Source organism: Trichosurus vulpecula, chromosome 4 (genome assembly GCF_011100635.1).
Source record: "Trichosurus vulpecula isolate mTriVul1 chromosome 4, mTriVul1.pri, whole genome shotgun sequence".
In the NCBI taxonomy this organism is placed as follows: Eukaryota; Metazoa; Chordata; class Mammalia; order Diprotodontia; family Phalangeridae; genus Trichosurus; species Trichosurus vulpecula.
This window is the reverse complement of record NC_050576.1, coordinates 439424625-439438695: the sequence shown is the minus strand read 5'-3', so window position 1 is coordinate 439438695 and position 14071 is coordinate 439424625. Positions and strand designations below refer to the sequence as shown.

The following is a 14071-nucleotide window of genomic DNA, read 5'->3' as shown; positions in this document are numbered from 1 at the left end:
GCTGGAGATGCTGGATTGTTAAGCGTCTACTGAGTGACCCCAGTTTCCTCATCTGTGAAGTGAAGGGCTAGACTAAGGCCTTCAAGGTCCTTCCAGCTCTAGAGTGATAAAAATAGTGAGTGTTTATGTCTCGATTTAAAGTTTGCAAAGCACATCGCAGATCAGAGCTCATCTCCTCACAACAGCCCTGTTATTATCCTCGTTTACAGATGAGGAAACTGAGGCAGACAGGGTTAAGTAACTTGCTCAGGGTCACTCAGCTAATATGCGTCTGAGGCCACATTTGAACTCGGGTCTTTCTGACTCCGGACCCAATTGTCTTCGAGCTATGGGGTCAACCAGCTGGTGAGCCTATGAGTGGGGATAAGTGAGTCCATGAGCCTGTACACCCCAGGTGTGGACTCTCAGAAAAGAAAGGGGACCCTGGGAAAAGTAGGTGGAAAGGACATCGAGACCCCAGGCAGGTGCCTGTGGTTTCCATCTCTTCCCAGGATGTTTGCTGCTTTGCCCCCGGTGTGTGTCCCAACTTAGGGACATTGTGCAGCAGGTTGGGGGGACACTGGGTGTAGAGACAGAGACGTAGAAAGGTGAATAAAAGTGAGAAAGAGAGAGAGACAGAGAGACAGGGATAAAGGCAGAAACAGAAAGAGGAAAGAGAGAAATGAAAGGAAAAACACCCAGGATAATGGCAGATACTGGGCAGGCTGAGGATTCTGATCGGTTTGTTATTGTTTATTCTTCTTATCCCTCCTCCCAAAGAAACCCAGGGGAGCACAAGGAGGAGCAGAAAGATTGCTGTCCTCTCTCAATGTTTCGATCCCCAACCTCAGGCTTTCCCACTAATAAAGACCCTCGACCTGTACCTCATTTGGTGAGCAGACCAGGTACTGACCCCTCCTCCCCAAGGATCTGTAATGAAGCTCCTGAGAGCTCCCAGGCTTCCTGCACCTAACCCTCTTCTTGTTTTCTCAGTACCAAGGGAAAGCCTTTGCGGGTCTCCACCTGTGGGCCAGGGGCTTCTCGGCCCTGGCTGGTTTCCTCTACGCCTCTGCCATAGTGGCTCATGATCGGCAACCGGAATACTTGATCCGCGCTGTTCCCTGGTTCCTCATTTCCCTGGGGGCCTCCACACTTGATCTTGCTGTATCCTTTGCCTAGCTGAGCTCTCTCTGGCCCACTCCTTGCCCTTGTCCCTTTTGCAGGACAGAATTGTCTCCTCGCACAGGGGCCAGGGCTGGCAGGGCATAAACACACGCCCTCCTTGGGGATCTGTTAAGACAAACAAAGGATCCACCACCGTGGTCTGGACAGCTCCCTCCCAACTCTGCCCTTGGGTGGGGCAGGCTGGCAGCAGCAGAGTGGAGACACCCCTTGGTCATCCCCTGACCCCTCCCTGATTCCAAGAGTCACTGGTGCTGCATGTCCCTCCCTGGCCTCCCCCTGGGATCCCGAGAGCTAATGGAAAGGTCATTGTGTGCCGTCAATGTCTGCCTGTGCTACTGCCCAGTGACGCACGGAACACCTGGGGTTTCTGAGTATCGCCCAGGTGAGGCGTGCGTCATGACCGGGTGAGTCAGCCCTATTTCCATGGTACAGGCATGTGGATGTGTCTCCCTGTCCCGCCTCTGCTCATCTTGCCTTCTTCCTCTCCCTCCCCTTTATCTGAGTCACTTCCATTTACCTCCATTGCTGGCTGTCTCTTCCTCCCTTCCATCCCTCCTTCCTCTCTTCATTCCCTCACTCTCTCTCCCCTTCTATTCCCCTCTTTTTCTCTGCCTCTCCTTTCCTTCTCTTTGTATCTTTCTCTGTTCCTCTCTTCTACATCTGTCTCTTCTGTTTGTCTCTCTCATCTTTCTCTCTGTCTCTCTCTTTTATCTCTCCTCTCTCTTTTCTCCCTCTCCCTGTCCTGTTTTTGTTTCTCCTCCATTGCTTTCTCTTCTCTATTTGTCTCTCCCTCCTCTCTCTCTCCCTCTGTCTCTCTCTGTCTCTTCTCCTTTTCTCTTTCTCTCTCTGTCTCTGTGTCTCTGTCTCTTTCTCCCTCTCTGTCTCTCTCTCCCTCCCTCCCTCCATCTCTCTCTCTCCCTCCTTCCCTCTGTCTCTGTCTCTCTCTTTCTGTCTGTCTCTCTCTGTCTCTCCTTTTCTCTGCTCTCCTCTCCTCCTCCCGTTCCCTCCCCTCTTCTCTCTTTCTTTCTCTCTCTCTCTTTCGCTTTCCCTCCCTCCCTCCCTGTGTCTCTTCCTCCTACTTCTCTCTCCCTCCTTTCTTCTTCCCTCCCTCTCCTCTCTCTTTTCTCCCTCTCCCTCTCCTGTTTTTGTTTCTCTATTGCTTTCTCCTCTCTATTTGTCTCTGCCTCCTCTCTCTCTCCCTCTGTCTCCCTCTGTCTCTTTCTCCTCTTCTCTTTCTCTCTCTGTCTCTGTCTCTCTATCTCTGTCTCTTGTGCTCTCTCTCTCTCCCCCCTCCTTCTGTCTCTTTCTCCTACTTCTCTTTCTCTCCTCTTCCTCCCTCCCTCTCTCTTTCCCCTCTCATTGCCCTCCCTCCTCCTTTCTCATTTGCCATAGGAATCAGGGGGCAAGGATTTCCTCCTCCCTGTCCCCAGTGGGCCCTTGAGCTCATCTCTGACTTTGGGCAAACCTCCCAAAAGGAAGGTGTGAAGTTGAAAGACTGAATGATATGGCCAAGGTGGATTCTTTGCTTGACGTTTGATGGGAGCCACTCTTTTGGGGAGCCATCCATACTTAACTTCTGAAATCTCAGCTGATTTTCCTCTCTTGTGTGATGCAAAGCAAAATAAGGCGAGTGCTGGGCTTCTCCATTGAGGCCACGGAGCCCCCTGACACACAAGCTCTCCTGACATTCGCTGAAAGGGAAGAAGATGACAGACAGGAAGAGGTGGAGGAGGAAAAGGTCTCTTTCCTCACCTGGGGTGCAGGCGGTGGCGGGGGATGAGGATGTCTTATGCTGGCAGCAGGGCAGGTCTTGGGCCTCCAACCCTGGCTATGTAACCAATCACTGCCCTCTAATCCTCAGAGTCCCTTTGGGAATAGATCTTGGTACTTTGAGCTGCTCACAGGGTGAGGGGAGAGCCTGAGAACATCACTGTGTGTGTATATATGTGAGTGTGTGTGTGTGTGTACATATATAGTCACCATAACATGTCACACTTGCCCAGAGCACTAAGGTTCCCAAAGCACTTTACAGATGAGGCCACATGGGATAGTATGGCTAATTGGGCAGGCTGTGCTCCTCCTCGCCGATGCCTGCTATGATCCATGGGGTGGCTGGAGGCCTGCCAGCTCTCACAGGGATCTGGGAGAAGGAGCTCCTGGCTCCAAAGTGAGCCTCAATCCAGTCGTTCCCTTCACTCAGCAAGCATCCATTAGGCATTTGTCGCATGCCAGGTGGTGTGCTAAGTAAGCATTGGGGATACAAAGAAAGGCCAAAACATTGTCCCTCCCCTGAAGGAGGGTGCTTCCCAATGAGGGAGACAATGCATAAATAGCTGGGTATCTACAGGATGTGTAAATGGGAGGCAATCTGAAAGGAGAAGGCATGAGCTTGGGGGATTGGTGGGGAGGGACCAGGACAGGCCTCCTGTAGAAGGTGAGGGCTGGATGGGAGGGGACAGGGCATTCTGGTCATGGGAGGGGAGCCACAGCAAGAAGGCCAGTGAGGCCAATTGTAGAGTGTACAGAGGGGAATAAAGTGTGAGAAGACTGGAAATGTAGGAGGGGGCCTCAGGTTGGGAAGGGACAGGCATTTAGATAACACCTTCTATGGACCTGCCCCAGTGCTAAGAGCTTTACAATTGTTACCTCATTTGCTCCTCACAACAACCCTGGGAGGAAGGTGTTGTTATCATCTCCATTTAACAGTTGAGGAAACTGAGGCAAACAGGTTAAGTGACTTGTCACACAGCTAGTTAAGTATCTCAGGCTGGATTTGAATGCAGGTCTTCCTGCCTCCAGGTCCAGCATCTGTCCACTTTGCCACCTGGCTGCCTCTGAAGGTGACAGGCTTTCAAAGTCAAAGTGAGGGTTTTCTGTTTGATCCTGGAGGTGACAGGAAGCCTTGAGTAGGGGGGTGGGTGATGTGGCCAAACTTTGGCTGCTGAGTGGAAGCTGGACTGGAGTGGGCAGAGACTGGAGGCAGATGACTCATTGGTCTGGGAGGCCATTGAAATCATCCGAGAGTGAGTGACAAGACTCTGAACCGGGCTGGACACTGCAGGAGTGGGGAGGAGCCCAATATGGGGGATGCTGTGAAGGGGGGAGGAAGGGCATTTTGTAAGAGACTTGGACTGTGGGTGGAGTGAGAGGGAGAAGTCCAGGATGGTGCCTAGCTTGCAAGCTTGGGTGACTGTGAAGATGGAGATGCCATGGACAGGAATGGTGAAGTTCAGAAGAGGGAAAGGTCTTAGGAAAAGGTCTTGATTTCCATTTTGGTTGTGTTGGGTTTGCTTGCCTCTGGGACACCCAGTTTAAAATATCCAAAAGTCAGTTGGTGAATGGGAAGTTAGGACATTTGAGGGGGTGACAGTATATTTGCGGAAGTCCCTAGTGTGAGAGCAGGGATTGGCGGTGAGCCAGAAAGAAAAGGTCCTGGGTGGTTGATAGATAATGGCCTCCAGGATTTGGATTGGGAGGGACATTGAATACTGGGTGAATGAGAACCTCAGAAGGGGAGAGATCAATGAGGAATGGGGGAGAGGGGGAATCTAGATGTAACCACGGAGAGCAGGAATAGTCTGGCCCTCTCCCCTGCCATACACACACATACACACAGAGTCAGGAACATGACAGAAAGTGTCACCAGTCCTGGGAAGGGGGGCACAGGCTGCCATGTTAGCAGGAGAAAGCAGGAGCTCAAGAAGATGAGAAAGGGCAAGGCATAATGAAAGCAGGGTGGGGCTTGGGTGGGGAGGAAGCAGGGTTGAGGGGGGATGGAAGTGAGGGTTGTCCTGCCTGAGGATGGAAGAGCCAGAGCAGGGAAGAAGGCATTAAGCTTTTTCTTTTTTAATGCCCCAACTTAGCATTCTGTAGGATGAAATTAGGGCAGCTAAGAGGCACCATCGTGCATAAGCACCTGGCCTGGAGTCAGAAGATTGATCTTCCTGAGTTCAAATCTGGCCTCAGACATTACTTTGTGACCCTGGGCAAGTCACTTTACCCTGTTTGCCTCAGTTTCCTCATTTGTCAAATGATCTGGAGAAGGAAATGGCATACCACTCCAGTATCTCTGCCAAGAAAACCCCAAATGGGGCCAGGGAGAGTCAGACACGACAGAAAAAACAACTGAACAGCGACAAAGGAAGAAATTAGGACCACGCAAGGGAAAATGTGATTGATTTCAGAAAAATGGAAAAGTTGTTGAGATTGTAAATTAAGTGGATTCTCCGGATCAGCTCACTTTGTGTTCTTCCCTTTCAAGAATTCCACCTGGGTCCCACTCCACATGCTCCCCCACACCAAGTATCTGCAGAAGATGGCGGCCATTGGCCGTTACATGGAGCTGACCATCGAACACGTCCAGGAGGTAAGGGAACAGAGAGATAAGTGCCGCTGCCAGCACGTGGACCTGGGGAGGGATGCAAGGAGTGACTTGGAGAAATAGCTAGCCTTTGAGTGAGGGGACAATTGAGGAGGCTAAGGAACAGGTAGAGTGGAGGGTCAAAAGTAAGGAAGTCTGGGTTGAGATAGAAGGGAAGACGGATTTAGCAACTAAACTTATTTTGGAGGAGAAAGAGTGACTCAGCGGCCCATAAGACCGCAATAGATGATAAGGTCTGCACGTGGTGGTGTGAACTGGAAAGGAGACTGGGTGCAGGAGGCAGAGGGAGAGTCTGGAAGTGTCTGGGGTGGGGGCTACTCCCCCTTATCCCCTGGGTCTGTGCCCCAGGGGCCAGGAGAAGAGCAGCCAGCCTTGGAGGGGAGGCCAAAAGGGGTGAGAGCTTCTCAAGAAGCCCATTCTCAGTGAGCTCTAGAGGATGAAGGTGGCAGAGGGGGAGGCTTCGGATGAAGGGGAGTCTGTTAGCGGTACAAAGTTCCAGGGGGCGCCCTGGGGTGGGTGGGTAGAGGAGCATTCGACTCTAAAGTGTTTCAGGAACTATGCTAAGCACTGGGGTACAAAGGAAGGCAGAAATAGTCCCTGCCCGCAGGGGGTTCCTGATCTAATGGGACAGTTTGCCAACCACAGGATAAAGCTGAGATAAAGTGGAGACCATCTGGGGGTAGCACCGGTGTCAAGGGACATTGGGAAAAGCTTCCTGTACGAGGTGGGATCTTAGCTGAGATCCTTGGGAAATCAGGACAAAAAAAAGCAGGAAGAAGACTCCAGGACTGAGGCACAACCAGTAGAAATGCCTGGAGTCCGGAGATGGAAGGTCTTGATTGAGGAACAGCCAGATGGCTGTTGCCACTGGATCAAAGAGTACATACAGGGATGTAAGGTGTAAGAAGACTGGAAAGGGACCAGGTTACAAAGAACTTTGGAAGATATTTTTTTTTCCTGGAAGAGTTAGGGAACCTCTAGCATTTATTGAGTAAAGGGGCAACATGCTCAGACCTGTGCTTCAGGAAGGTCACTTTGACAGCGGAGTGGAGGATGGGTTGGAGGAGGGGGAGACTGAGGCAGACAGCTATCACCATAGTCCAAGCAGGAGACTGTGAGGGCATGTTGCAGAGTCAGAAGAGAAGGGGCCTTGGCGATAGTTTGGATGTGGGGGTGCAATGAGAGAGAGAGTAAGGAGTCAGGAATGACCCTTGGCGCTGAGAGTCCTGATGACCGAAGGATGGTGGTGCTGTGGACGTAACAGGGAAATCAGGAAGGGGAGATTTTCGGGAAATGGTGCCGAGTCCAGATTTGGCTATGCTGAATGTAAGACATCTACAGGATGTCCATCTGAGAGGTCCACCTCAAAGAGTTGGAGATTCCTGGCTATAAGAGAGAGTGGGAGAAGTAGGGCTGAGAGTTCTTATCCATGGGAGAGAGTGGCAAGATCAGGTGAAGGCATAAAGAGTCAGGGAGAAGAGCACAGGATCTGGATGAGGGCTGAGTTCACTATGGATGGGAGGGGAGCCACCAGCTGCCCCCAGGGGCCCTGGGGAGTGCTGGGCACATTAGGGCAGTTTGCCCTGGCAGGGAGTTGACCCCAGGAGGTGGCCATGGCAGCCAGGTGCTGATCATGTGAAGGGGGTGGGCATGAGGAAGTGCCCCTGCCATGTGGCACCTGGGGCAGAGCCGGGCCTGGCCTCTGCTTGTTCTGGCTCTGGTGGCTAAACCTACTGACCTTGTTCCCCTTCTGAGAGTTTTCCTACAGTGGGTATTGGTATTGGAAGGGCTTGGCCCCAGGAGCCCTGAAGCGGGATTGATCCCTGGCATGGAGCTCAGCCAAGGTTCTGGTGCTTGCTTGCTCTCAGGGGTCCCTCAGGCAATGAATGCAGCCTTGTTCATCCCTCAGGGACTGTCCAAGGTGCCAGGCCCTGGGCGACTTCAGTCACCTAAAGGCTGGTCTCACCCTGAGGCTCCTTCCTGATCTGAGGACAGGGCTGAGCAGACCACAGAGCACAGGGACCTTAAATCCTTTGAACACCCATGTGTTATCAGGAAAGGGATTGTCCTTTCCTTTCTGAGATGGGGGGAGGGCAGTGTGGTGCCACAGTCCATGAGAACAGTGATCTCAGTTGGCATTGAGGCAGCTCTGGTGGCCCAGTGGACAGCGTGCTGGACCTGAAGTCACAAGAGCCGGAGTTCAAAGCCTGCCTCAGACACTAACTGCATGACCCTGGGCAGGTCAGTTAACCCTGTCTGCCTCAATTTCCTCAGCTGTAAAATGCGGATAATAATAGCACCTACCTCCCAGAGAACCAAATGAAATAACATTTGTAAAGCGCTTTGCCCAGGGCTTGACACATAGTAGGTGCTTTATGATAAAGTCTTCTTTTCTTCCTGCCTTCCTCATTAGAAGGTGAGCTCCTTGAGAGCAGGAACAGAGTTTCGACTTTTCTTTGTATCCTCAGCACTCAGCCCAGTGCCTGGCACACAGTAGGTGCTCATCGACCTTGAGCAGTCACCTAACCTCTCCAGACCTCAGTTTTTTCACCTGAAAAATGAGGGTGCTAACCTAGGTGGAGGCCCCTCCCCTTTCTAAAGCTCTGGTGGTGTGGTCCTGGTCTGTTGGCACCAGCCATTCCCATGGGAGTCCCCTCCTGGGAGCAAATTGGCTCAGGATACCGAATTACCCCTGATAACACTGATCACAGCACAGATGTGGCGGGGGTGGGGTGGGGTGGGTGGGCTTGCTAAATCCCCTATGGGGAGGCCTCCCCTCCTGTGGAGGGGCAGCCCAGGTGGGTAGAGGTGCCCCGAGATAGGGCTGAGGATCAGAAGCAGAGCCAGAAGGGCCCTCAGCTTACAGACGTGGAAACTGAGGCCTTCAGAGCTTATGTGACCTGTCCATGGTCACACCATGTCCCAGGGAGGATTTCTAGATCATGGCAGAGACAGGCCTGATTTTACAGGGATGCAAACTGAGGATGCCCAGAGGGGCAGTGATTTGCTGCTAGAGGCCCAGCTTTTCAGTGTCAGAGGTAGGATTTGTGAATGACAGGGTCAGAGATGGACCTGGAAGGGCCTTCAGAGTCCACCGAAGCCACCCCCTAACTTTCCAAGGGAGGAAACTGAGGCCCAGGGGGAAAACATCTTGACAAAAAGTGGCTGAGCCCTGGGATGGGCTTGTGAGGAGGCCACCTCCAGATCCCCAGCCTGGGCTCAAGCAGAGCAGGGGTGACCCTGGGTAGGCCCAGTCAGGAAGATCCCAGTCAGAGTGGGCAACAGGCTGGGTGACCTTGAAGGCTGTCTCAGAGGGTCAAGAGAGCATACGGGGCTGGGTGTGGGCAGCTGCCAGGACAAGAGCTGGTAACTGAGCCCACAAAGCCGCTGAGTCACGGGCGCCTAACCTCCCTCCTTCCCCACCATGCCAGCTTGGGTTTCCAAGTCAGCATTGTGCCCTGGGGCTGGCCAAGCTCAGCTTTCAGGTGCCTCATGCTCCCTGTGAGAGCTTGCTTGGCATGGACTCCTTCCTGCTGCCCTCAGCTGCCTTGTCACATGAGCTGCCCCCGGGGCCAAAGGGAGAAGGGGGGAAGGGGAGGAGGGAAGGGGGAGAAGCAGGAGGTGGGGGGAAAGGAGGAGGAGGGGAAGGGGGAGAGGGAGGGAGTGTAGTGCAATGCAGTGGAGAGGGCACAGGACTGGGTGACACAGAACCTGAGTTCAAATCCTGGTCCTGCTCCTTACCAGCTGTAGGATTCTGGGCCTCAGTTTCTCCTTTGTAATGAGGAAGTTGGGGCCCTTCCATCTCATTCTCTGATTCCCCTACATCTCCAGCCCCATGATGAAGGTCCACCTTCCCACGGACCTCTCAACACTTTCCACGTCCATACTCTGTCCAGGTAGGCTGCAGCACCACGAGGTTACCGGGGGACGGCCAGACAGGCGTCAGGGACCCATTCCTCCAAGCCCCCCCCTCCCTGCTGGAGCCCCCTGCCTACCCCCCCATCCAGGTCATCCATGCCAAGGTGTCTTCGACCAGCTCCTCAGAGGTGTCTTCCATCAACTCTGAGCTGGAGGTAGGCAGGTGCCCAAGCTGGGGTTGGGAGGGGTGGGGGGAGTGTTCTTTGGCTCCTGCCCTTATTCGTTGGTCTCAGGGCCCAGGGCTCGCTCCCTGAAGGCTCATCCAGAGTCCCTCCTCCCATCTGGCTTTGTTCTGAAATGCTGGAGAACCCCTTCAGCTCTGGGTGACCTTCCAGACTGCAGCCATGATCTGTGGCCCTATACTGAGCTCCCTCAGACCTTCTTAGGCCCTTAGGCTGAGGGGAGCAGACTTCCCAGGGGAGTAGACCGACTCCATATCAGGGTTTGGGCCCCGCCCCATGAGAACAGGAGCCAAATGGGGATGCACATCTCAGGGCTGGGAGTGAGGGGGACCCTGGGTTCAGTGACTGCTTTGGGTAACCTGTTTCATGGGATGTGTGCACAAATGAGCGGGGGGAGGGAGAGAGAGCAGACGACAGGTGGCCCCTCCCTGGCATTCCTGAAGGGGAGCACCACAGGAAAGGGCCCAATAGGTCCCCAGGCCTTCTCTTGCTGGGTCACCACGGCTCCTGTTGTGCTTCCAGGAGCCCTGGTTGGGCTGGCTGGCCCCCACACCCTCCTAACCCTAGCCCAGGCTCCTGAGATGGCTGTGAGATTGGGCAGAACCGAGAAGGGTCAAACAGACACACAGCCTGCTAGCCTCTGGTCCTAGGGAAGTTTCGCCTTCACTGGACTGGTCAGTCCTGAGAGCCCTGTGCTGGCAGGACCAGAGCCTGGGGCATGGGCCCTGCTGGGGCCAGTCAGCTTTGCTAAAGTGGCCAGCTTCAAGCAAGAGCACCGGTGCTGGTCCCTTGGAGCAGTCCCCGTGGGATTGTGGCAGGCTCAGCAGAAGTCCAGCCCTCCTGTTAGATGGGGAATCAGAAGCCTCCTGTCCTGGGAGGTGCTGGGCAAACCCAGAGGAGCCTTTGGGCCTCTCTGCTTGGGGGATCCATCTGAGTGGCTGAGAAGGGAAATCTCTGGCTGGGGACAAGGAAGCAGACAGGCTGCCCCCTTCCCTTGGCCTCCCTTCACAGGAGCCTCCCCCATTGAGAGGAAGGACCTACGACCCCAGGCCAAGCCCCCTTCCTAGTGGATCTGGATGTCTCTCCTCGGGAAGCTCAGTGACCTCTGAACGAAGCCCACCTGCTGCAGGGGGGGGGCAGGCAGGAGCCCTCACCTGTACCTTTAGGTTAAAGTGGGCCCTGCCTGGACTTGATCCAAGGAGTGGGTCGATCATTTAGCCCTTTGGGCTTAAGTGAGAACATGACCTTGAGTCTCATTCTTCCATAGGGCAGCAGCCTGGCATGATGGTGAGCTCAGAATCCCAAGCCTCGAGTTCCAATCCTACCCTTGACATTAGAACTTTAACATGCTAGAGATGACTCAGAGGCCCCTGAGGGGGAAGTAGGTAGTCCTATGATTCCTTCTCTGTAAAAATCATGGTGCTTCTTGTGAGAGAAACAATTGAGAAAATGGGGCTTGTACTTGGTCAGGTTTACCAAAGACTGGCTGAAATGGGTGAGTGGGGAGCCTCTGTGTGAAATCCAGGAAGCTGACCTCCCTGGAGGTTTATTTGGTTATCAGCCACAAAAGGAGGACGGAGGACGTTGATACTCAGGCTTCTTTCTACGTGGAGATTGGGGGAAAGTGGGAAAGTCAATCAGTAAGCATTTATTAAGCACCTTCTGTGTACCAGACACTGAGCTGGAGATACAAGGACAAAGAATGAAGCTTTCCCTCCCTGGTGTTCTAAAGGTGAAGGTCCTGATCTTGCCATTAACCAGCTGGGCAACTTTAGACAAATGACCAAGCATCCTTATCTACAAGATGAAGGCCCTCACCCTCCAGGGCTGATAAGCCCCCTTAGTACGGCTCATTCACTAGTGGGCAGCAGGGAGCGAGGAAGCTGGGGGGCTCTGCTTCCTCATCATTGGCCCTAGCCTTCCCCACCCCACCTCTGTGATTCCAGCCCCCAGGCCCTCAGCAGGGGCATGCTGCCAATGGCCCCGGTAGTTGCCTGGGCAAGATCTCCACGACTGGGTTTCCCTGCTTTCTTGGGGCAGTTCGTTTGTTTTCGCCTTCCCTTTGGTCCTTCCTTGGAGAGGGCTCAGAGATGACTGAGCCCACAGTGGTTTTGGGTGCAGCCCTGGGGCAGGGGTCCTGAACATGGGCCTGAGGACCTTGGTTTGGGTCCAGGCTGGGTCCTGGTTTGGGTCCACGTGCTTCTGAAGCTCGACATCAAGCTTCAGTGGAATGAAAGCCCCTCGAGGGCAGGCTCTGATTTTCATTTACTCGAGCAGAGTAGTGTCTAATATGGATCAGCTCTGATGCCAAAACTGGGAGCCACCACATGGGCCCACTTCTCAGATGCCTCCTGGGGGTGGAGAGGAAGGTCTGGGCACAGACTGTTGAGCTCTGAATTTGGGGCTTCTCTTCACCTTTGCTGGCCTCGGGCACTTTGGAAGAACAGGGCTCCTGGGGTGCTGAGAAGCTCCACCTTCCTGGGTGGTTTTCTTCATCTTTTTTTTCCCCCAGCTGCTTTCTCATTCTAGAGGCTTAAATCAGATCCATTTCATCCCACGATTAATAACAAGGAAGCTAATGATTTTATGGCTCCTCCTCTGACCACAGGCTGATGGCCACAACTCTCGCTCGCACCTGCTTCCTTCGGCTAGTAGGTGCTCACCAGCCTTGCGCCTTCCTCCCCCTCCTCCTCCTCCTCTCTCTGGTAATGGTAAAACTAATCTAACTCTTCTCCATCTCTCTCCCTTCCTTCCGCAGCAGAAGTATTGGGAGGCCCTGAACTCGGAGCAGGTATGGAGATTGCTCCCTTCCATCTCCTCCTGGTGGCTGCCTCCCAGCAGATCTGGGGCCTGTGTTTTCTCAGACCCTGGCTGGGAGGGATTGGGGAAGGTCACATCAGTCAGTGGGGTCTGGGAGGTATTCTCATGGAGAGGTCTGCTCTCCCTCAGACCCTGCAGAGAGAAGGCGTTGACCCTTGTAGTAACATCCTTGGAAAGCAGGCCAGAGGAAGGGCCCAGGCCACCAGAAAGCAGTCCATCAATTGTGCCTTGCCTGTGGGCTGCCCTGCATAGATCCCTCGAAGCAAAGCACGGAAAGATTTGTATTCTTCTTGGGGCCTTTGGGAACGCTTGTAAGTAGTTTGGTATGGGGGACATCCTGTGAGGATATGCTCTCCACTGACCTGTGTCAGCTACTTATCTAATCTTAGGGTCTTAGATTTGAGTCCCCTGAGTGCTAAGTGAAGTCACTGGTCCAGGGTCATATAGCTAGGAAGTGTCTGAGGTAAGATTCAAATCCAGGTCTTCCTGTGCCCTGTCTACTAAGCTGTGCTGCCCTTTCACTCAGGTCCCACCCATCTCTGTCGTGATAGCTATTTCTCAAATGCCTGAAGATGGCTCCTGGGTCTACCCGAGTGTCTTCTCCAGGCTGGGGCCTTCAGCCCTTCGACATCCTGAGGAGACCAGGGTGGGATCCCAGCATCCCGGAATCCCAGGCATCATTTAATAATTAATAACTGCCCTGGGTAAAATGCCTTAGAGCGGACAAAGTGGCTTCCATGCTTTGTCTATCTCCTCTGAACCATCCAACACAACCATGAGATAACAATATAAAACCTGATGTTTACTGAGCCTCTACTATGTGCCAGGCAGTGTGCTAAGTAAATAGTTTACACATCTTATCACATTCCATCCTCACAGTAACTCTGAGAGGCAGGTGCTCGTATTATCCACACTTTACAGATGAGGAAACTGAGGCAGATGATGGTTAAGCAACTTGCCTGGGGTCATGCAGCTGGTAAGTGTCTGAGGCCAGATTTGAACTCAGGTCTTCCTGACTCCAAGCGTGGTGCAGGTACTTAACCTTGTTCTCTAGGTGAGGTGATCTAGGGATAAAGGTGCCTGAGGTCACACAGGTAAGAACTGTCAGAGATGGTACTCAAACTCAGGGTTTCTTGTCTTCAGGCTCAGTGTCTCTCGGCTAAGCTGTGGTAGCTCTTAATCTAACTACCTTGAAGCAGGATCCGCCCCCTCTACAAGCAACCAACCAATGGCCATGCAGCCATCTGCTGCATGTGCTCTACTGGCTGCCCGTCACACTCTGGGACAGCTCTGTTATCTGGTCTCCCAGCTTCCTTCTGCAGGGACCCTCCTTCCTTTCAATACCTGGAGAGCTCTGCCTCATCAGGCAGTTGGGGTGTCATCCTAGGGTCCTCATGCACTTCTCTGAGGCCTGACCAGTGCCTAGATAGGGCCTGAGAAGGACAGAGCTCCACACTGGCTGGTGAAGGGTCAGAAGGAGGAGCTGTGTGGGGAGGGGGCCGGGCTGCTGGGGCAGCTCCTTACCACCAATAGACCAGTGACTGGCTTCTGTCGTCTCTGCCCTCTCCAGCCAGGCTCACCAGAGGCTGCCGTTGGCCTTGGAGGT

At 53.5% G+C, this 14071-nt stretch overlaps 1 protein-coding gene across 1 annotated transcript in view; it reads left to right on the top strand.

Annotated features, from left to right (window-relative positions):
* The window catches only part of TMEM44 (transmembrane protein 44), a 32377-nt gene that overhangs the window by 13726 nt on the left and 4580 nt on the right, over positions 1-14071 (top strand). The window contains exons 6-9 of the mRNA XM_036753312.1: positions 973-1143; positions 2753-2902; positions 5426-5530; positions 12404-12436. Of these exons, the coding sequence (XP_036609207.1) occupies positions 973-1143; positions 2753-2902; positions 5426-5530; positions 12404-12436 (459 nt within the window). The remainder of the gene's footprint in view (positions 1-972; positions 1144-2752; positions 2903-5425; positions 5531-12403; positions 12437-14071) is intronic.